The sequence below is a fragment of the Dipodomys spectabilis genome, unplaced genomic scaffold, assembly GCF_019054845.1.
Source record: "Dipodomys spectabilis isolate Male_0828 unplaced genomic scaffold, ASM1905484v1 ptg000085l, whole genome shotgun sequence".
Classification (NCBI taxonomy): domain Eukaryota; kingdom Metazoa; phylum Chordata; class Mammalia; order Rodentia; family Heteromyidae; genus Dipodomys; species Dipodomys spectabilis.
Window position 1 is genome coordinate 7,803,672 of NW_024870762.1, and position 23,239 is coordinate 7,826,910.

General features: G+C 40.4%; 2 protein-coding genes and 1 non-coding gene across 4 annotated transcripts in view; 1 reads left to right on the top strand and 2 right to left on the bottom strand.

Annotated features, from left to right (window-relative positions):
* Positions 1–23,239, bottom strand: part of LOC122111072 (zinc finger protein with KRAB and SCAN domains 8-like) — an 88,901-nt gene that overhangs the window by 43,970 nt on the left and 21,692 nt on the right. The window contains exons 7-8 of one of the 2 annotated variants that reach the window (XR_006147986.1): positions 21,369–21,479; positions 19,819–20,096 (exon numbers count right to left, since the gene is read on the bottom strand). The exons of the other annotated variant lie outside the window; for it this stretch is intronic. The gene's annotated coding sequence lies outside the window, so the exon portion shown is untranslated. Of the gene's footprint in view, positions 1–19,818; positions 20,097–21,368; positions 21,480–23,239 lie in introns of those variants that run through there. 2 annotated transcript variants of the gene reach the window in all.
* On the top strand, positions 1,013–8,366 carry Zkscan4 (zinc finger with KRAB and SCAN domains 4). The gene is given in 6 exon segments (XM_042683790.1): positions 1,013–1,387; positions 1,389–1,647; positions 4,042–4,189; positions 4,664–4,746; positions 5,288–5,411; positions 7,155–8,366. Coding segments are annotated over 6 exon segments (1,632 nt in total). The 5' UTR covers positions 1,013–1,226; the 3' UTR covers positions 8,012–8,366.
* On the bottom strand, positions 13,672–13,753 carry Trnas-gcu. Its single transcript has one exon. It is a non-coding gene; the product is annotated as a tRNA-Ser (tRNA).

The window sequence follows — 23,239 nt, forward strand, 5'->3', positions numbered from 1 at the left end:
TTCTAGGGTAAGATCTAACTTATTCTATACCACACATTCATCTAAGCACTTTATGTAATGTCCATAATATTATTTAACGCCCACAACATCTTTGTTTACAATTGCTATCTTCACTTGTAAATCAGGAAGGTTGGGCACAGATAAACTTTCCCAAATCACTCATCTGGTATTTGGTCAAACCAAGACGGCTTTGTAACATGGTCTGATCACTGAGTTAGATGGTTAGTAGAGGCTGGAATACAAAAAGAAGGAAGCAGGCCAGAATAGGGTCTCTGAGCTAGGGATAAGAGAATTTTTGGAAGTAGACAGCAGTATGACCCTGGTTGCCTAACAAGATGTCATGAGAAATGGAGAGTGGTAAGTTAGAGTAGAGGAATCTCTGGTTACTTTTACAGGAACCATCTTAGTGGCTGTAGCGCACTTTACTACCCACATTGTGTTAAAGATTAATGGGAGGCGAGATCTGGAGTCACCAGTGGAATGGGCTGTCTTTCAAGGAGTTTGGCTCTAAAGGGGAGGAAAGAAAGTGTTAGATTAAGAGTGAAGAGGACAAGAACCAGAAGCAGTCATTTCTGTCTCCAGACAATGGCTTAATGATGGGTATGCTTTTTTTTAATGTTGCTGAAATAAAGTTCCTGCCAGAGTTCTGGAGTTTCTGGGTCACTCTACTTTCGAGTTGAATTTTATTGTCAGTTCGATGCTAGCTGTTTAGGCAAGCTTTACAGTAGATAAAAATGGAAGCCCTAGCAGAATCCTTCCAGAACTTGAAGATTTCCTATTTTATTACCCAGGGCAACTTCCCCCCTCCGTTCCTCCCCCCCCCCGCACCCCTCCCCCCTTTTCCCTAGCTTGGAAGTAAGGATAGGATCCCTAATGGGTTAATTCGGAGAAGACGATCGAGAGGAGCTTCCCAGAGCGCCCAGGAAGTGGCTTTGGTTCCCACTGTGGTTTCCTGTGCTCCCGCCTCAACTTTGGTCTGTGTCTATTTAGTATTCACTTTTTTTTTTTTACCATCCCGAGGATCTCCTTTGGGAGTGTTTATTGTGGGGTTCAGGATGGATGCAGAGAACGCTGCAAAGACACGGGGAGATCTGTGCTGCTGCGCCTCAGACGCGTTCTTGGACTCCAGTTTTACTGGCAAATAATTCTTCCTCATCTTTCAAGAAGGCTATGAAGATAAGCCGCACGCAGCGAGAGGCGGGAAGCCAATACAGCCTTACCTCAGGATGGCTGGAGAACCGGGACGACACACAGCACTGGATGCCCACTCTTCAGAGGACCAGATGGAGCTTCTAACTGTGAGGGTGGAGAAGGAGGAATTCTCCGCCTTGGCTGCAGACTCGGGTACACCCTGTAGTCGCGTCCGGGGCCCGGAGTGCTCCCGCCAGTTTCCGTGCTTTCGGCTACCCCGAGACCGCAGGCCCCCGAGAGGCGCTGAGCCGGCTGCGGGAGCTCTGCAGACGATGGCTGCGGCCCGACCTGCGCAGCAAGGAACAGATCCTGGAGCTGCTGGTGCTGGAGCAGTTCCTGGCCATCCTGCCAGGGGACCTGCAGGGCTGGGTGCGGGAGCAGCATCCAGAGAGCGGGGAGGAGGTGGTGCTGCTGCTGGAGTATTTGGAGAGGCAGCTGGATGAGCCGATGCCGCAGGTAGAAAGAACGGGTTTAGTATCTGTGCATCCTGAACTCTCCCAGCGAGGGACATGCCTCTCAGGTCCAGAGTTCTCAGTCTCTTTGTACCGTGAACCTCTTTGGCAGTAAAGCCAAAATACCCTGACCTCCTCAGAATAAAATCTCTAAATACTAGGATAAAACTCTCTAAGCACGTCCTCTAAATAAGATCCTTAAATATGTCGCGGAAACTATGAAAGAGTGCAAAAGGCCGGGCAGAAAAGTCTGAAAAGAAATATCTTCAATTAGCCCCCACAAAGCCGGAAGTGGAGCGGTGGCTCAAGTGGTGGAGAGCCAGAAGCTCCAGAGGAGTTTGAGCCCTACTAAGAGTGTGCGTGTGCACACTCATGCACACAATGATTGAAAAAGAAGTCAGACTTGCTGATATTCAGTTAGCAAAATGCTGAACAAATCTGTGATAGTTATTACATATGTGCTTTTAAATTAACATGCCAAATAAAATGGCCCAGTGACAGGTTAAAAACTGGACATTTCAAAGTGATGATTAGCAAATGATACTTTTTTTGCAATGTGCAGTGAAAACACGTGTAATGACTGAGTCTTGCCACTGCTTAGGCCACATTGGTTTGTTGCTTCCATTAATAATGGACTAATTTCTTAGAAACTGGTTAAAACAAAACAAAACAAAACTTTTTTCCTATCCAAATTCATAGACCACTGTTTTTTGAATTTCTGGTAAAAAAATTGGATTGGTTTTTAGTTCCTCTGCCTGCTTTTTTAGAAAGCATTATAATGGTGACATACAGAGAGATTACAATTACATAAGTCAGGTAAAGAGTACATTTCCTTTTATTTTGGGGGGGGGGGGGTCCGGTCATGGGCCTGAACTCTGGGCCTGGGCGCTGTCCCTCAGCTCTTCAGATCAAGGCTAGCGCTCTACCACTTGAGCCACAGCACCACTTCTGGCTTTTTTTCTTTTTGCTTATGTGGTGCTGAGGAATTGAACCCAGGGCCTCATGAATGCAAGGCAAACACTCTACCACTGAGCCACCTTCCCAGCCAAGAGTACATTTCCTTTTGGACAATGTCACCTCTTCCCTCCTCTTCTTCTGCCTGTGTTTGGACAGTTTTCTCATTGCAGTTTAGTGTCTTTGTGTACAATCAGAGGACGGAAGACCAGAACCTTCTAACCAGTGACTAGGAAACCAAGGTTCTTGGATCTATTTCACAGAATTCTATAAGAGTGAAAAAAATCCTAAGTCTCAGTGCTTTGTCAAGGATGTGGTTAAATTCTGAGCTGTCCATAAGAAAGTAATGTGAAAACAAGTTTAACTATGAATATCTGAAAGGAAAGCTGCATTTAATGAAGACACACCATATGTCAAGCTCTGTGATTTTGCATACTATAATCATATTTACTATTTGTCCAAACCCCATGAGCTAGAAATTAATATGCCTTTTTTTTTTTTTTTGCACATAATAGACATGAATTCAGGGCCCTGGTGCTATACCTTAGATTTTTTGCTCAAGGGTGGTACTCTACCACTTGAACCACAGCTTCATTTCTGTCTTTTTGATGGATTTTTTGGACTTTCCTGCCCAGGCTGGATTGGAACCATGATCATCAGATCTTAGCTTCCTGGGTAGCTAGGATTACTGGCACGAGCCACTGGTGTCTAACTCCTTATTTTTCAAATACCAAGAGATGTCAGTATTCTTTTGCGACTTTCACACCAGTTTCCAAAGGGTTTCCTAAGAGAAAAGGTACATAGTGAGGAAGCACACAGTACTGATGTTTGAGAGGACAGCTTCTGTAGTCATTCTGCAGAGTCTGTATGATCTCCCATCATAGTATTTCTACTTATAAGTTGGGTGACTTGAAAAACTTTTTTGTCTGTCATGGGGCTTGAACTCAGCCTGGATAGAAAAACTATCTGATTAAAAATTAAATAATTAAACATTTTTATTTTCTCTAAGTAAGCCTTGTCTGATGTCACAAATAAATTCTTTATTTTAAACTTTACTTTTATAAAAATTGGTTGTGTGGCTTGAACTCCAGGCCTGGGCACAGTCCCTGTGCTCTTCAGCTCAAGGTGAGCACTCTACCACTTGAGCCACAGGGCCACTTCTGGTTTTCTTGTGGTTAATTGGAGATAAGAGTCTCATGGACTTTCTTGTCCTGACCATGATCCTTAGATCTCAGACTCCAGACTTGGAAAAACTTTTTAAACCAGGTCTCAGTTTCCCAACTGCAAATTTCACATAACAATGGTTTATATCAGCATTGGTGCATTAAATGAGTTAATTTTCATAAAGCTTTTTAGAATCAGTGTCTGGAAAATAAAAAGTAGTAGTACATAGAAAGCACGGAAATATCTGATGACTATATAAAAGCAAATGAATTGCTTTTAGGTCTTAACTGGTGACTTGAGGCAAGAACCACTCTGTTGTAAGGTGGCATTGTTGAGACCAGCTGGGAGGTCCCAAAGTAGTCAGTTGCAGCCAATGAGGGCTCTGTTCAAGCATGAATCTCTAGGATTGCAGGCCTTAGAAGAAAGAGGTGAGTACTATCTTCTAGTCTGGAGAGCAGACTCCTTTGTCCTTTTTGTGCCTATCCTTATCTGACTCCTCTTAGTTTTTCAGAACCAAAGAGGAAAGCCCACTAATAGCTATGGAAGACATTTATCCACACAATAAAACTTTTCTATCCCCTTCTCCCAGCAAAACTTAAGGGAGAAAGTTCTAGAAATATAAAGGTTATTTTTTTTTTATGTTACATTCATTTCACCGTTCCGACCAAGGATTATTCCCCCACTATTTTGTTGTTGGTTCTTTTTTGTTTTACATATCTGCAGGAGCTCACTTGAACTACTTAAATTCTAGAACTGGAGTTTGGAAGTGATCTGGAACTTTAGAAAACACTCTGTATAAATGTCTCCATACAAATTTACTAACCGAATTTTTATCTTGATTGCACCTAGCAAGGAGGCTGAAGGCCAGGGCAGATCTCATCCAGAGCTTCTTCTCTTCTTAGTTCCCCAGGTTCCTGGACTTGCTCAGAGAGGAAGTTACAGAGAAGATGCCACAGGAGTGTCCAGGTCCACTCTACAGGCCCAGGTGAGCCAGAACCCCTCCTTCTTCCCAATATACCACACCTTTCATTAGTGTTGGGCTTTAGATTAAGTTCCTCCCTCCCCACTACTATTCCACTCTCATCCTAGATTTATATGAGATTTAAGTTTTCTCATCTTACATTGCTGATTGTTGAGTACCCATTTGGCTTTCACTTAACAGGTTTGCCCCTCTAACTTGGAATCTTTTTTTTTTTTTTTGCTTTTCAAATCTTTCCTACCCCATCTCTTTGGTAGGCCTTTCTTCAGTGGAATTTCTTCAACAAGGGCAGTATTCAGAAAATGCAAATCGAAGGGTTGTTGTTTTTTTTCTAGGGTGGTTTAGTGTTTTTTGTTGTTGTTGCTTTTTGTTTGGGTGGTGGAGGGCATGCTGAGGTTTATACATGATAAGCAAATGTTCTACTTAGCTTCTTCTGCCTTGTTTTGTTTCTTAAAATATAGTATCTTGGTGAGGATATATTCACATATCTCACTTTGGGGAGTGGTTATGAGCAAGTGGTACTGGGTGGGGCTCCTTATTGTTTTAGGGATTACTGGAAATGGAAGATGTGGCCCTGAGCCTCTCCTCTGGATGGACGCGGCAGGATTCATCTCAGATTAACCTCCTCAGAGATCCGAGACAGGAGAACTGTGGCAGCCTGGTTTCCCTGGGTAAGACTGCTGGGCACTGATTTCACTTAAGGTATCGTTTTCTCCCTTGTTGTATTAGAAGCTAATGGAAGCTTAGTACATCAGAATCTATTTGAAGCTTATTTTGATTCACCATTTCTGAACCCTTGTTAAGGACCAGCTGTGTAATCAGCTACTTAAAACCTCTGATTTGCCAGGCACTGGTGTATTATGCCTGTAATCCTAGCCACTCAGGAGGCTGAGATCTGAGGATCATGGTTCAAAGCAAGCTCAGACAGGAAAGTCCAGGAGACTCTTTCCTCCAGTTATCCAGCAAAAAGTCAGAAGTGGAGTGGCTCAAGTGGTAGAGCACTAGCCTTGAAGGAAAAAGCTAAGAAACATGGCCCATCCCTGAGTTCAAACGCCAGTATTGGCACAAGCATGTGCAGGCACACATGCACAAATGCACACATGCGCACACATACACACACACACAAATGTAAAACAAACAAACAAACAAAAACCCCTGACTCTTGCTTTCTTTTCTAGCATAATAGTATTCTAGTCCATTTAAGTGATACGAAGTATCACTTAATAGCTTGTAACAATGGCCTGGCTTATTGTAAGGTATATTAAGTAAGCAGGTTTCATTAGGTAACCGATAAGGAGAACACCATGTGCTATTCAGGAAGGAAAAGAAGTTTATTTACTGAACTGCTGCCCCGACTGTGCATAGTGGAAAGGCATGGCTGAAAAGGAAGGGGTGACCCACCCCTGGGCCAGGATTTATCTAGGACAGGGACAGGAAGAGGTGTGGCCAGGTGGGGGAAAGGTTGGCCACACTGGATCCAGATGTGACCTCAGGGTCTGGGACCCTCTTAAGGTCAGATGGGAGGCATGTGACCAGAGGTGGCTGAGGATGTGACCTAGCAGGAGGGGAAGGTGAGTGCTTCCAGGTCTGCCAGTTACCTAGGTAACAGATACTGGGCAGAAGCTTAGCCAAGAGGTAGGGAGGTGTCCCTGTGCAGACCTTACACTAGATGTAAGATCTAGATGCAGACCTTATTACTAGATGCTCCCTTTAAATTTCTAGTTCTGACAGAGAGAGGAAGTTGATGAGCCTCTTCAGGAAATGGGCCATGAACTCATAGAGTATAAAAGTTAGTGATGACTTTAGACATTGACTGTAGATCCTGGCATTGGAGGTGAGAACCCAGAGGCACAGAGGGTTATCTGACTGCTCAGAGGTCACACAGCTGATTGGTGGCATGATGGGGGCTTCAGTTCAGAACTTTCTATTCTGATGCTGATTCTATTTGGGGAACCTACCTCCGCTGGGAATAGTGACAACAGCTTGAATCATCCATCAGTGACCAATTTCTTAGTCCCCACTTTCTCCATTTCTTCTACAAGGTCTCAACCCTCTTATGTCTTTGTTTAGTGTCTCCACCTGCTCAGCCCTTTTAGTATCTAAGTATGGGTGTATGGCTCTGCCTCATTATTCTTATCACTTGCAGACCCAACCACATGTATCTCTCTTTAGCTTAGTCTTTGAATCTCACCACCTTCCTTCCATTCCTTCATTTCCCAGCTCTAGACTTGGTCTAGTGTCCTTACTCTCACTTTCAGGCTTCTTTTATTTCCCTTTACCATCCTTATTTTTCAGCACTTAAATCTTCATCATGGCTTCTGAAACCACTGTGATTCTTATTTCCTTGCTCTTGATCACAGATTTTTCTTTCATTGAAGGATGTAATTGACAATCCCTGACGTTTGTGGTTCCAGGTCAAGAAATGCAGATTAAGACCAGTGTCGAGACTGCAGTTAGAGAATATTCAGAACAGGAGCCTAGGCAGATACCACGCTGCTGCGAGGGGGAAGACATTCCACAGGCTCCTCCAGATGCAAAAGCTGGTGAGCATGAGAGCAAGTTACAAAGAAAACAAAAAAGTGCCACAGAGAATAGGCGGCACCATTGCCGTGACTGTGGAAAGAGTTTTGCTCAGAGTTCAGGCCTGACCAAGCACAGGAGAATCCACACTGGCGAGAAACCCTATGAGTGTGAAGACTGTGCTAAGACCTTCATTGGGAGCTCTGCCCTTGTCATTCATCAGCGAGTTCACACTGGTGAGAAGCCATATGAGTGTGAAGAATGTGGCAAAGTCTTCAGTCACAGTTCAAATCTTATCAAACACCAGAGAACCCACACTGGGGAGAAGCCCTATGAGTGCGATGACTGCGGGAAAACCTTCAGCCAAAGCTGCAGCCTCCTTGAGCATCACTAAATTCATACTGGGGAGAAGCCATACCCATGCACCATGTGTGGCAAAGCCTTTAGGAGGAATTCACATCTCTTGAGACATCAGAGGATCCATACTGGAGCTAAACATGTTCGGGAGCCTGACTGGGAAGGTGAAGGTAGACTCGAAAGCCAATGGGAAAATACTGAAACTCCTGTGTCTTATAAATGTAGTGAATGTGAAAGAAGTTTTACTCGGAATAGAAGCCTTATTGAACATCTAAAAATCCACACTGGTGAGAAACCCTACCAGTGTGACACATGTGGAAAAGGCTTTACACGAACTTCTTACCTGGCTCAACATCAGAGAAGCCATGTAGGGAAAAAGCTTCTGTCACAGTGACCTGTCCCATGTCTATCAAACTTGGTGTCCATTTGTCATTGAATTGAAGCTATCAAGGAGCCTTTATTGGACACAGAAGTTATGGGGCTGGGGTCATACCACTATACACCTTCAGGTGTTAGACAATAGATTCTGGCTGAGATGGAGTATGTTCTGTGTTCTAGAAGGTGACTGGATCAAATTAAAAGACCACAGGAGTGTTTTATTCCTATTCATTTGACTTAACTGACCTTCCAGAATAGCTACTTGTCCTCAACCAGCACTTGTTTTCTCCTGGATGGATGGCTCTTGATTTGAGGGTTGCTGCTTTTATAGTTTACTTTGACCACAATAAATTCTTCATGAGTTGGTCAGATCCATGAAGTCTTTTATCCCTTAATGTGCCTTGTGCTAATTTACTAAAGATACCAGTGAGATGACTTTTATTACTCTGAAAAATCTGTCTTTAGATTTCTGAGGAATTGCTACCTAAGATCATTTGTGTTTGTGTCTGAATAAACTATTATGTCTATTTACATTACATCTCCTATGCAAGTGTGCATGGTAGGAAAATATTTTGTTAAAAATGTGTAGTTCTCTTGTGTTTTGTGTTCTATGAAGTCAATTAGTGTATTTGTGTCATGTATATAGTGTTGCTAGAGTGTGGGGTGGGAAAATATATAGTTCATGAGGATAGTTAGAATGCCTTAAACACATTTTTAATCATTATGATATTGGGAGATTACTTATTATACACTTTAGGGGAATTTTTTTCACAGTCAGGTAAATAAAAATCAATTTATTGTCACATCAAAATGATTATGAGGGCTGGAAAGGTGGCTCAGAGGTAGAGTGCTTGCCTTGCATGCCTGAGGCCCTGGGTTCGATTCCTCAGCACCACATAAGCAAAAAAAAAAAAGCCGGAAGTGGTCCTGTGGCTCAAGTGGTAGAGTGCTAGCCTTGAGCTGAAAAGCTGAGGGACACCGCCCAGGCCCAGAGTTCAGGCCCCACGACCGGAACCCCCCCCAAAAAAAAAACAAAAAGAATCAAAATGATTATGAATTTTGATGTAAATTATATAATGTTTAACATCTTGTTTGTTACATTTTACATACTTTAGGCCTATCCAAGTTCCAGAACACGGTTTGTAACCCTCTCCTTCAATGTATATCCAGCTACAAGGGTTATAAACTTCCTCTAGGTCAGAAGATTCACACCAAATGTGTGAATGTGTGTGTGTGTGTGTGTGTGTGTGTGTGTGTGTGTGTGTGTGTGTGTATAATTATTCATGACTTCCAAACTGTCCTGAGGGTGGGGAATAGGAAAATTGAGTTAGTGACAGGTTTCTCAAGTGTGTATGGTAGGAGAAAATATATTTGTTTGGAAACTCTCTGAGATAATTCTTAGTGAAAAGGAACCTAAAGTATGTAAATGTGAAGTCAAGACTCAAAGCTGTGAAATAAGGCTTTTGTGGAATCTGCTCTTTATCATTCGAATTACCTATGTCCTTCAAAGATCAGTAACTTCTTTTTAGGTGCTTTGAGTGCACAATTCCAGCCTCCTGCTTTGCCCGACTGTCATGGATGGATTCTGTTCTGGTGGAATTCCTGACCAAGTTGCTTTGCTTTGCTTTGTTTTCTCCTGGTGCCCAACATAATGTTTGTTCTTAGGTACTCTTTCTGGATTCCTGCTCTGAAGTACTATGAGCTGACTAGGAACTTAAAATCAAAGGGATTGCTGGGTGTTGGTGTCTCATGCTTGAAATTCTAGCTACTCAAGAGGCTGATACCTAAGGATTGTGGTTCAAAGCCAGCCTGGTCAGGAAAGTCCATCAGACTCCTATTTTCAACTAACCACCAAAAAGAGCCAGAAGTGGAGCTGTGGCTCAAGCAGGAGAGTGCTAGCCTTGAGCACAAAAGCTCAAGGTCAGCGCCATCCTTGAGTTCAAGACCCAGGACCTGTGCACACACACCAAAATAAAAAACAAATAAACCAAAAACTCAAACAAAGGGCTCTCCCTTCAACAATTCCCTAAAACCTTTCATTATGCTCTCATTATGCTCCCATTCCAGTCCAATTTAAAACTTTAGCTTTCCAAAGTTCTGTTGACTATACTTTCTTTTTCTAGCCTTTAAAGTTTCCTTTTAAACTAGCCTATTTTCTTCTAAACTAGCTTGACTATTTCCACAAAGCTAACCATCTTTTCTTTCCTTAAACTTTACACTACCTAAATACTTCCTAATAGTGCCTATCTTAAATAATCAAACTCAGCCGGACACCTGTAGCTCACACCTGTAATCCTAGCTCAGGAGGCTGACATCTGAGGATTGCAGTTCAAAGCCAGCCTGGGCAGGAAAGTCTGTGAGACTCCGATTTTCGATTAACCACCAGAAAGTCAGAAGTGGCCCAGTGGCTCAAAGTGGTAGAGCACTAGCCTTGAGTAAAAAAGCCAGGCCACAAGTCCAAGCCCCATGACTGAAAAATAAACAAAAATCAAACTCATTACTGACAACTTCTGTCCATTTTTCCTTTGGTGCTTGTTTCTGATATTATATGAAGAGATTTATATGAAAGCCTTTTACACCAGAAAGCATTATGAATGCATAACTAAATGAGATTAATTATGGATCCCTGTATCTCCTCTCACTTTTTGGTACCTAAAATCTTCTCTGTAGGAAAGAGAAATACTGTAGAAAAGTACTTTTAATGCTTATTATGTTAACAGCAGAAGGGACAGAACTAAGTACGTGTGTGTGTGTGTGTGTGTGTGCACGCACACGCACATATGCACACATGCCTATAACCTTAGGCTTAAGCTTTAATATAGTAAGGTTGATAAGACTTGAACATGGGAAAAGCAATATAACAATAAATTCCCTGTGAGTGGAAACAGGGCTGTAGAAGTGCAGAGGAAGAAAGTTACAACCTGCTGTGAGCCATTATTTTCACACAAACAGGTTGATATGTTAGAGATCTGAAAGGATTGCAGTGACTTTGTCAAATTCAGAAAATAAGGCAAGTTAGAAGAGATAGGTACATTATAGGGATTTTTTGTACCAGGGTAGGAAATTTAAATTTTATTCAGTAAGCACTGGAAAGCCACTGAATTTTAGGATCAAAATATTTTCTAGGATCTAGGATATGACTCTCAATAGAACATCTGCTTAGGTTGCACAAGGCTTTGGTTTGAAAACAAAATGTTAGCAAAAAATTGGCAGTATTGTGTAATTTCAAGTAAAAAATAATTTTGCTGATAGTCTTTAGCTATCACACTTTTGCATAAAACTAGTTTATTTATAAAAGAGTGAATTATAAAAGAGGCCTGCAGCCTAGTGAGGTGATCCAATGAATTATTTTCAAGTGAAATTAGATCCAATAAATTGTTTCATCAAGAAATGGGATTCCTGGGGCTGGGAAGGTGGCTCAGTGGTAGAGCGCTTGACTTGCATGCCTAAGGCCCTGGGTTCGATTCCCCAGCACCACATAAGCAAAAAGAAAAAAGTCGGAAGTGGCGCTATGGCTCAAGTGGTAGAGTGCTAGCCTTGAGCTAAAGAGCTGAGGGACAGCGCCCAGGCCCAGAAATCAGGTCCCACGACCGGACCCCCCCCCCCCCAAAAAAAAAAGAAATGGGATTCCTGCCTTTGGAAGTACCTTTTGGCCTCTACTTTCATTATCAGATGCTCTTCACCTACCTCAGGAGCTAGAACATCAGGGATAAAACCTTCTTTGAATCTGTATTCATTCTGATTTCCAATAGCTGGCATTATACTTCAAGACATATCCTTCAAGGCTCCCTCCTCAGCAATAAAAATAATCGAACTATGGCAATAACTGATGATAGAACCGATAACATAAGCAATTATCATATATCCTAAAGTTTTAAAGTGATTTAGTAGTCAAAGACTAGAAATAATAGAAAAATACTGAGCCAGGCATGCTGGCACACATTTATTATAGCTCTACTAGTTGGGAGATAGAGACTATTTGGGAATCGATCACAATTCCAGACCAGCCTAAACAAATGTGAAAAAAATACTGTCAAAAACAAAACAAAACATCACTAAGAACAAAAGGACTGGAGGTGTGAATCCCTATACACCCACAAAGAAAGAAAACAAAGATATAACAGCATAATATACAAATAGTATACTTAGACTTTCAAGTTATTGTGACATGGGTTTTACATTAGTTCTTTCATTGATTGTGTCATTTTATGTTGTTTCAAATTGCAGTCTGTGTAAATGAAATAGAATTTTATCTTGTAAAACTCATGGAGGGGTTGGGAGTACAGTTTAGTTGTAGAGTGCTTGCCTAGTATGTGTGAGACCCTGGGTTAAATCTATAGCAAAGAAAGAGGGGAGGGGAGGGAAGGAAAATTCCTTTGCTTAATAGTTGATGCACATTACTCCAAATTTCTGTATAAATAGTTTGAACTCAGTGGGTTGTGCTGGCACACTCACAATCCTATCACTTAGGAGGGTAAGACAGAAAAATGGGAAGTTCAAGGTCAGCCTGGGCTATATAGCCTGGAAATAAAAAGAATGTTGAACTCATAAATTCAAATTAGAAAATGAAATTAGAAAGCACTGTGCTTGTTCTTAACTAAATGAACAAACCAACTTTCATTGAAATCTTGACTTTCTTAGGCTTCAAAACAACCACTTAAGGCTGGTATTATTTTTGCCAAGACAGGGGTCTGTAGAACCTAACCGTTGCTTTAAATATTAGCATGAGCCGGGCACTGGTGGCTCAAGCCTGTAATCCTAGCTACTCAGGAGATCTGAGGATCATGGTTCAAAGAGCCCAGGCAGGCAAGCCCATGAGACTCTTATCTCCAACAAACCACTAGAAAACTGGAATCAGTGTGTGGCTTAAGTGGTAGAGCCCTTGCCTCGAGCTGAAGAGCGCAGGGACAGCGCCCAGGCCCAGAGTTCAAGCCACAGCACCGACCAAAAAAACAACAACAAAACATTAGCATGGAGTGTAGTGGCCTGTAACTGTAGCCCCAGCTACTCTTGGAGTTGAGGCAGATTCTTTCAAGCCAGGGATTAGAGAAGAGCCTGGGCAATAGTGTGAGATCCTGTATCAAAAATAAGAAAATAATTATCATAGGAGATATTAATGAAAAACCGAAGCAGGAATAAGGCTTATGAATAAAAATAATAAAATTATCAATTAATAATCAATGAAGTTTGAGATACATCACTTTGTGTATATAACTCTATGGAATTAAAATTGCAACAGTTACTTTAGGTTGGTTGGGCAAAACTTTTCAAAAGTCCTCAATTGATTCATTCTTCCCTTAGTTGGGAATATCTGCTGAGCAAATTTACGAGGGAGGGAAACTTTGGTGTGGGAATGAACCAGGAATCAAATAAATCAAACAAATTGAAGTTGGAAGCTGGAATCAGTAAGGATTTAAGGATTGAAGATGATGGGGAGTTTAGAATCGCTTAACTGGATGGCGAGTAAGGAATTAACTCCCTAAGGGGAAAAGTACCCATTGTTTAGGAGTCAAATAAATCAAACAAATTGAAGTTGGAAGCTGGAATCAGTAAGGATTTAAGGATTGAAGGTGATGGGGAGTTTAGAATCGCTTAACTGGATGGCGAATAAGGAATTAACTCCCTAAGGGGAAAAGTACCCATTGTTTAGGAGTAAGAAGAAAAGAACTTAGATCCCGACGAGGATGGGATTCGAACCCACGCGTGCAGAGCACAATGGATTAGCAGTCCATCGCCTTAACCACTCGGCCACCTCGTCACATGGGCTTCTTGTCAGCTTGATCTGTTCCACCCACCCTACAGGGCTCCCAGGCACTTCTTGTTTTAAAACATTTAATAGCCTTTCCCTTGCTTAATCATCACCATCACTGTCTGAGTCAGGCGTCACACAGTGCATTTACAATCACCACAAAACTTGAGTGAATTCATTTGGCAAGTTCTTAATAGGTTGAGCCAGTGTCCAGCATACTTTGAAGGAAGCAAAGTCCTCCTAACGCAGCGCTAGCAGATGCCTCGCAGAGGCCCCATTGATAAAGGGAACCTTCACCTCATTTCTCTGCAGCTTCATTTGCATTCTACATTGGAAGTCGATTTTCCTGTTTTGGCGATCAGAACTCCTCACGTTTTCCCGGTTTCTGAGAGGCTCTGGAAACGTCACTCAGATTCTTTTTTCTTTTGCTTCTGTAATCAGCTAGGACCCCCCCCCCCCCCGCCCCTCCCAAATCCCCTCCTTTTTTTTTTTGTTAGCTTTCTCTTCGACTTGGCCATTGACCAGTCTATGTAATAAATCAGCAGCAAGTGTGAACATGTTTTGAAAAGAAACCGTGAACTGAAATCACCCTAATGGGCTAATCTGACTTTGGTCAGGACAGTGGAAAAGGCAGTCTTTGTATCTAGGGGAAGACTGGTTCCACTCTTACTATTTCTACTATTAACTGAATAAGAGTTTCACTGATAGTTTGACTTAGACAAGTTGCAAGGTAGGGAATGTATGTGTTATGGTCAGAATATTACACCAGTGTCAGAGTGAACAGACAACAACTATTGCAATAATGAATTAATGAAATCTTTTAGGTTTAATAAAAAAGAATTGACACCAAAACTAACGTGAAAAGGTATTTTTAATTAATTAAAACTCTTAGGTTAATAAACCTTATTTTTAAGAAAAAAAACGGTGAAGTGATATTGGGTGAGGGAAAGTTAGTGATATGCTTAGAATATTGACTGGCAAATAGTAAACACTGTGTCATTTAACATTATCGGAAGTTGTTTTTATTATTATACTAACAACAAATAATAAAGTGCTAGTTAATTATCTGCAATTCTATCCAATAAGGAAAGGCAACCTAGTAGAAAAAAAGATCCTCTTCCAAATCAAATGGTGGATGAATGAATTTGAAGCCAGTTTATCTATCATATGTAAGGATAGTTAAAATATTAATATATCATCTATTTTTCCCTACTTTCACTTTACATTTCTGAAATTTTGCCCATGAAAATTTAAATGGGCTCAGCCAAGTTGATACATAGTTTTATTAAGACCTATTAAAATGTATAAAGCTCTGGCTCTGGTGATGTAGCTCAGTGGTAGAGCACTTGTACAGTGTGCATGAGGTTCTGAGTTCAATCCTCAGCAGTGGAAAGAAAAAAAGGACTATAAAGCTCATGTCCTTCTTTCAACCTAATAGTTAATTCAGTAGTAGAGAATCACACTAGAAAAATATACATACTGTACAGCACTACTTTTAACAGTTGACAATTAATTAAAATGGAATACTTAGTAAAATAATGTAAAACAAAGCAAAATGTGTGTGCTTAAAATTTCAATATAGTAACTTTCAATTATTTTTCCTCTGTTCAGTTTAGAAGGGTAAGCTGTAGACTAGAATACATAGTGGGTTTTTTTGTTTGTTGTTTTTGTCAGGTGATAGACTGAGTACATGCTTAATATCAACGAGGGCCATTTAGCTTTAGCTTAATGGTCTTAAATTTAGAGCTTTCATATTGTATTCAAAGGTGTATTATGTATGCATAATACACTTTATGGATGCATAATATGTCTCATACACATAGTCATTGTGCATCTCTTTAGGAGTTAAAGTGTTCAATATAGCTCAGTATTTTCAAGTCTTTCTTGACACATATATGCATGTATACACACACAAATACATACTGGGAATGAAACTTTTGTAACTTCCAGAAGACATTGATGACATAAACAAAAAAATACTCTGATAGATGAGTACCAATTGTTAATAGCTGGTATATCAGACAGTAGGGCTATGAAACTTTTAAACTTTCTGTATAAATATTTTTGTACCTTTTAATACCTTTTATTTAATGAGTACGGTTACTAGTCATTAAATTTTTTTTTTTTTTTTGGGTCCGGTCGTGGGGCCTGAACTCTGGGCCTGGGCGCTGTCCCTCAGCTCTTCAGCTCAAGGCTAGTGCTCTACCACTTGAGCCACAGCGCCACTTCCGGCTTTTTTCTCTTTATGTAGTGCTGAGGAATCGAACCCAGGGCCTCAGGCATGCAAGGCAAGGGCTCTGCCACTGAGCCACCTTCCCAGCCCCTAGTCATTAAAATTTTTAAATAAAGACAAATTGAAATAAATTAGTCAGATGAGTAGTGACAGCAAAGGATGTCCTGAAATGAAGATATTAACTTAGAAGTGAACAGTAGATTTAATAAATCAAGTAATAATATCAAGTAAGATATTAATAAGAACCTTTTTTCCCCTTGATGGTACTGGGGTTTAAACTCAGAGCTTTGAGCTTGCTAGGCAGGTACTTTACCACTTGAACCATACCATTTAATATGTGAGTTCCATCTTACATTTGGCTGAAAGTGGCTGACACTATATATGAGCAGCACAGACTATTTCAAGGCAGTGGAAAAAAATGTTCTCTTAAGTGTATTCTATACAACAGTGATGGTATTTATCACCCCTTCTCCAATTGAGTAAAATGCCTGGATATTCTTCATACAAAAGAAGATTATTTCTCAATTCTTGCTGGGTTACAGGGAACCAAGACCCTTCCCATCTTTTCTCAGTGTGGATCTGGATTCCATTTTCCATTTCCTCAGGGAGAGCATAAAATTTCTAGGAAGACTTTGATTATGAACCTCTATGAATCAGAGTCTGAGCAAAATTCTCTTTTAATGCCTTGCCTTTGTTCCCGTGTTTTAGCTCTCATCACTTACTTATCTGCACTTCAGCTCTGAGGCCAATCAGGTGATCTCCTCATATTCCAGTTTTTCCACTCCTGTCCTACATGACTGGATATAGCCAAATCAATGAGTAGTCTTGGGGAAATTAGTTAGGTGTCCTTCCTAAATTTGAACCCTGATTCTTTTAAGTGGCTAGAATTACAAGGCCACCATACCTGGGCCTTTTTCTTAAAAAAAAAAAAAAAAAAAAAGTAGCTAGACAAAATAGTTTTTTTAAAAGTATTTTAATTATCATGAATTTCAAATAAAATCTTCCAGTGTGACAAATGTTTTAATTATCCCTGGTTGTGATACTTGTCACAATGATCTATCTTTACAATAGAAAATGAAAAGCTGTGTCATAAACATCCAGCGATGTCACAGAAATTGAATCCCTCATTTTCCTATGAACACTTGTCTTCAATTCCATAAAGTCATACCAGTTACAGTAACTTCATGTTTTCCTTTTTCTTTTTTTCGGGGGTGAGGGGTCAGTACTGGAGTTTGAACTCAGGGCCTTAGTGCTGTCTCTTAGCCTTTTTTCACTCAAGGCTAGCAATCTACCACTTGAGCTACAGATCCACTTCTAGCTTTTTGGTTTTTTTTTTGTAATTGGAGGTAAGAATCTGATGGACCTTCCTGCGTGGGCTGGCTTTGAACATGACCTTCAGATCTCAGCCTTCTAAGTAGCTGGAATTACAGGTCTAAGCCACTGGTGCTCAGCATTTTTCTTTCTTTTTTTTTTTTTGGTCCGTTGTGGGGCTTGAATTCTGAATTCTGGGCTTGGGCGCTGTCCCTCAGCTCTTCAGCTCAAGGCCAGCGCTCTACTGCTTGAGCCACAGCACCACTTCCGGTTTTCTCACGGACTTTCCTGCCGGGGCTGGCTTTGAACCGCGATCCTCTTCAGTAGCTAGGCGCTTGATGGCCAAGGAAATCTTTTTTTGTTGTTGTTGGTCCTGAACTCTGAGTCTGAGCGCTGTCCCTTAGCTCTTCAGCTCAAGGCTAGCACACCACAGCGCTACTTCCGGCTACTTTCTGCTTATGTGATGCTGAGGAATCGAACCCAGGGCCTCATGAATGCAAGGCAAACGCTCTACCACTGAGCCACCTTCCCAGCCCCAAAAACAAAAAATCTTTTATCTTTAGTATGTACTTGATTATTGAGTTTCATGTTTTGTTGTGCATTTGATGTTTGGTAAGGGATAATAGGTCAAAAGGTTTTTCTTCACACATTTGACCCAGCTATAAGCTATAAGATTTCTACCCAGTGTGGACTATGATGTTTGATGAAGATCTGATCTTTGACTGAAGGCTTTCACACATTAAAAGAGCTTTATGCCGGTCACCAGTGGCTCATATCTGCAATCCTAACTACTCAAGAGACAGATCTGAGGATCAAAGGTCAAAGCTAGTCCCTGCCAGGAAAGTCTATGAGATACTTATCTCCACTAAACTACCAAATAAATGAATGAATGAATAAATAATAAAACTGGAAGTGCCACTGTGGCTCTACTGGTAGAGCACTAGTCTTGAGTTAAAAGAAGCCCAGGGACAGTACTCAGGCCCTGAGTTCAAGCTTCAGGACTGGCAAAAATAAATAAATAAATAAATAATAAATAAATAAATAGCTTTTCCCCCATGTAGACTTCTGATGGCCTTGAAGCACTGGATGAACATTGTAAGATTTGGTACAGGAGTCACAGGAGTAGAGTTTTATTCCAGTGTAGTTTTTCTGATGGATAGATTGAGCTTTTAATGACAGCCCTCCCATGTTTTTACATTTGCAGATTTTCTTCTGATAAGTGCTGGTTTCCAAATACTTTCCATAGCATCCTTAAATTACCACATGTGGGTATGAACTACAATGGACTCTTTTACTACACTCTTCACACACATAGGTTTTATTTTTGCCAGTGCAGATTTGGTAGTATTTAACATAGTACTTCAAGGCTAATGACATGGATAAGACTAATGACATAGATAAGGCCCCTGTCTAAAACAAACCTGCTCATGCTTAGTGAAACTGGAGTCCATGCAGAAGACCCTCACACTGAAGATATCCACAAGAGTTCTATGATTTTGACAAGATCATTGCAGTAATCTGAAGGTTTTGTAACATTCTATTTTCATGGGATATTTTCCTAGGAAGGCTTCTGTCTTGTTTGGTGAAATAATCATATTCACTCAAGGGCCTTCAGTATCTCTAAGTATCTTCAGGGCTCTCCTTCAGTTTGGATATACAGATGCTTAAGTCAGTTTCTGATGTGGCAGAGCTTATTACTTACAGTGAGAGGCTGCTTCTTTTATGACAGTTGAAGCTGAAAAATTTGTTCAAAATGAATGGAGGGTGTCTACCAGCACCAGCAGGGTTAAGTTTTACAATTCTGAGATGCCTAAGTCCCTTTATCAGATAAAAATATTTTCTTTAGCTTGAGTCAATATATCTGCTAACTCAAAAGAGGTGCCTTGGGTAAATTATTTAGATTTATTCAATGTGGGGCTGCTAAAAGTTTTCTTATTTAGTTCCCTTGGCATCATCCTCTGAGTTGAGCTTCTTCCAGAAAGTTTTGATACAGATTCCAGAATTTATTACCTGAAAGAATAGGTGAGTTATTGAGGCCAGAAGTCATTACCTGAAAGAACAGGTGAATCACACAACTGGCTTCTTTTTCTTAAAGGCAGAAAGGGGGATTCAAATGGAGCATACAAGAGAATAGTCTACAGAGTCAACCTGAAATACAAATCTTTATAGGTGAGAGCTTTATATAATTCCATGTTTGTCTTTTCATTAATTTATGCTTTTAATATTTTTTATTTTGTGTTATGTTTTTTGAGACAGGGTTTCACTATGTAACTTAGGCTGGTTTTCACTGGTGATTCTCCTATCTCAGTTTCCTCTGTACTGGGATTACAGGTGTGTGCCACCATGCTCTCGGCTCTTTTTTCTGCTTTCCTTGGGTTGTTTTCCTGTTCTTTTTTGTTAACATTCTCAAAATGAGTTTATAGAGCATTACCTTTTGTTTATTCTTTTCTCTGTATCTGAACATTTAGTCAGGAAAAATACCTGGAACAGAGCAGTTCATATCAAATGATAGTTATTGGTAGTAATAGTACTAATAAAAGCAAATAGAAGGTAGAGATTCAATATGAATTCAAGATCCTCTATGAATGTAATATGGAGAACAGTAGACCAAAGAAAAGGCCCTCACATTAACAAAGTACTTTATTATGTATTTGGAGAGATTATAAAAATTTGAAAGTTGGAAAGGAATCCAAGCAAATATCTGTTATATTTCCTTTCTTTTTTGTAGAAATTGCAGGCAAGTTAGATGACTTCTTAGTTGCTAGAACCTTCAAATCAACTTCATTGTTTAACTGTCTTAATATATCTCTGAAAAGAGAAATTTACTGCTGGTTACTGGTGGCTCATGCCCGTAATCCTAGCTACTCAGGAGGCTGAGATCTGAGGATCACGGTTCAAAGACAGCCCAGGCAGGAAAGTCCATGAGACTCTTATCTCCAATAAACCACCAGAAAACAGGAAGTAGCACTGTGGTAGAATGCTAACCTTGAGCTAAAAAGTGCAGGGACAGCGCCCAGGCCCAGAGTTCAAGCCCCATGACCGACAAAAAAAAAAAAAAAGAGAGAGAGAGAAATTTACCATCTATAGTAGGTTAGATACAGATACAGAGTCAATATATAAAAACAAAGAGACCACTGTGTTTACACACATGGAAAATTATCAAATAGAAATAAAATTAACAAAAATATTGGAAACATCTACTCAGAAGACAATAAAATAGTGCTAGGATTTTTTTTTTTTAAGATCCTAAAGAAATGAAAAGCTATACCATGTTTACAGAATGGAAGACTTGCTAAAATGTTGATTTTCTTCTTTCTTTTTTTTTTTGGTTGGTTGTGGGGCTTGAACTCTGGGCCTGGGCGCTGTCCCTCAGCTCTTCAGCTCAAAGCGAGTGCTCTACCACTTGAGCCACAGCGCCACTTCCTTGATTAATGTAAAAAATGAATACCATCTTAATTAAAAAATCTATCTTTCTCACTCTCTCTCTACACATCATATATAATTTTTTTTTGCCAGCCCTGGAGCTTGAACTCTGGGCATGGTCACTGTCCCTGGGCTCCTTTTGCTCAAGGCTAACACCCTGCCACTTAAGCTCAGCACTATTTCTGGGTTTTTTTGGTGATTAATTGAAGATAAGACCTTCATGGAACCTCCTGTTTGAGCTGGATTTGATCCATGATCCTCATATATTATATTTTTGAAGGTTGATTCTAAAATTTATAGGAAAATGTACAGGGCCAAGAAAAGCCAAGATACTTTTGAAATAGGAGAGAAGGTAGTGCCAAGAGCTGAGCTGATCTGCCAAGAGTTGAGCCACCAGGAATTATGTTCATATAAATCAAGTCTACTCTTTCTCTTCTCTCCGTTTTTCTTTCTATTCTTTCTACTCTACTCTTCTATTCTATTCTCTAGTCAATTCTATTCTCTTGTCCCCAAATAGACTGTAAGTTCCCCTAGAGTAGAGTGTTATTTCATTTATTTTTGTATTACTAGTACCTGGTATAAGGCTCAGTCTTATATTCACACTAACCTTTTCAGTAAAATGTTTTTTTGCTCTTTCAAAGTCTTCAGAATACTTACCATTCACTGTTTTATATTTACAATTCTGTTGATTTAGGGTAGGATATGACATTATTTCAATGATGATCCTTGAAGGCTATTTTTATCCAAAGCACTCTGCAAACTTCTATCCTAGAAACAAACCAAGATATCAGGGGTAAGAAAGGTAAACACTAGAAGCACTGATAACAGCACCAAAGAAATGGAGCGATGGCATAGCCTCATAGCCTCAAAGAGTCATAGTCTCCTTCAATTAATTACCAAAGGCAGGAAGCAGAGCAGAGGAAATCACAATTTCACCCTAGCACAGCAGAGACAATTTGTTGGTGTTTTGCTGAAGACCTTCACTTTCTGCTCATAAGTGTGTGTGCATTATGTTCTCTAACATGATTAGTGAGTGAGGTTCTATTTCTTCAACGTGAGCTCAGCTGGAAATGTAGCTAAGTGATAGAGCACTTGCTTAACATATACGAGGTCCTAGGTTTAATTTCCAGCACTCCAAGAGAGATAAACAAAAAAACTTGGGAGTTTTAGGACTTTGACCCCTTCTGTCTTTATATCTAGGCTTAAAGTTCCTTGGATGCGATGGCCAGCATTCTACCAATGCCAGAAACTTTATAGAGCAAGTGTGCCTTACAGCTGGCAAGCCTGAAGTGCTGACAGAATTCAGAATAAATTGTGCATCTCTGTAACATGGAGCCCTCCTCCAAAAGTGAACATCATTTCACCTTCTCAGAGTGTTCTTTCCTACTTATCCATCAATCTGCAATAATTTCTACCAATGAGTACTCATCTTAAGTGAGTTAACTTTCAACTCTCAAAAGAATTTCAGGTCTGTTAACTAGAAGTAAGAAATTAGTTAAAACAGGAAAACATGAACCAAGTAATTTTAAAGTCAAGACTTCTCTCCTACATATACGTAGAGAGGATCAGGGGCAAGAAATTAGGGTATGGACCTTTAGGCAGCTCTACTGAGATTCTCACCAAACAACAAAAACATTTTCTAACTTAAGTTCATTAACTTTTTATCATCCCTCAGACAAAAGCTCTCTGAGTTGATGTTAGGTGTGATTCTTCACATAATTTCCTTGAAAGTTGCCTTAAAACCCAAGGCAAACCCCAATTCAAAAACCACTCTCCAAGCTTGTCCCATTCTCATAGCTATAAGCCTTTGAATGTGCCACATTGCAGTTAAGAGAAACACTGAAGACCAAGGGTGAGAAGTTAGAAGCCCCTGCCAAGAAACTCCTTGGGAGATTGTTTTTCCTTTGTTTTGGTTCAGGAATCTCAGTCAAGTTTAGGGGCTTACTTTGATCAGCAAAGACTGAAGGCTTTTTCTTTTCTCTTTCTTTCTCCTTCTTGCCTCTCCTTTTTCTCCTTCCTTTCTCCCTCTTTCTTTCTCCTTCCCTCCCTCCCTCTCTCTTTTTTCCTCCCTTCCTCTCTCTTGTCTTTCTTTCTGTCTCTTTCATTCTCTCTTTCTCCCTTCCCTTCCTTTCCCTTCCCCTATCTTCCTTTCCCTTTCTCCTCCCTTCCTCTCCCTTCTCTTCCTTTCTCCTCACTTCTCCTCCCCTCTGCTCCTTTCCTTAGAGGTAGTATTGGGGTTTGAACTTAGGGCCTGACATTCTACCAGTTGATTCACATCTTGCTAGTTATTGTGGCGATATAGTCTAGCAAACTTTTCTGCCTAGGATGGCCTTGAATCATGTTCTTCCAGATCTCAGCCTAAGATCTGAGTGTTAGGATTATAGGCATGAGCTATAGGTGCTTAACTACTTAGGGCTTTTTTAAGCAAGAACAATCATAAAGAATTATCTACCTATGGGCTGGGGTGTAGTTCAGTGGCAGAGTGCTTGCCTAAAAGGCACAAGGCTCCTGGTTCAATACTCAGTAAC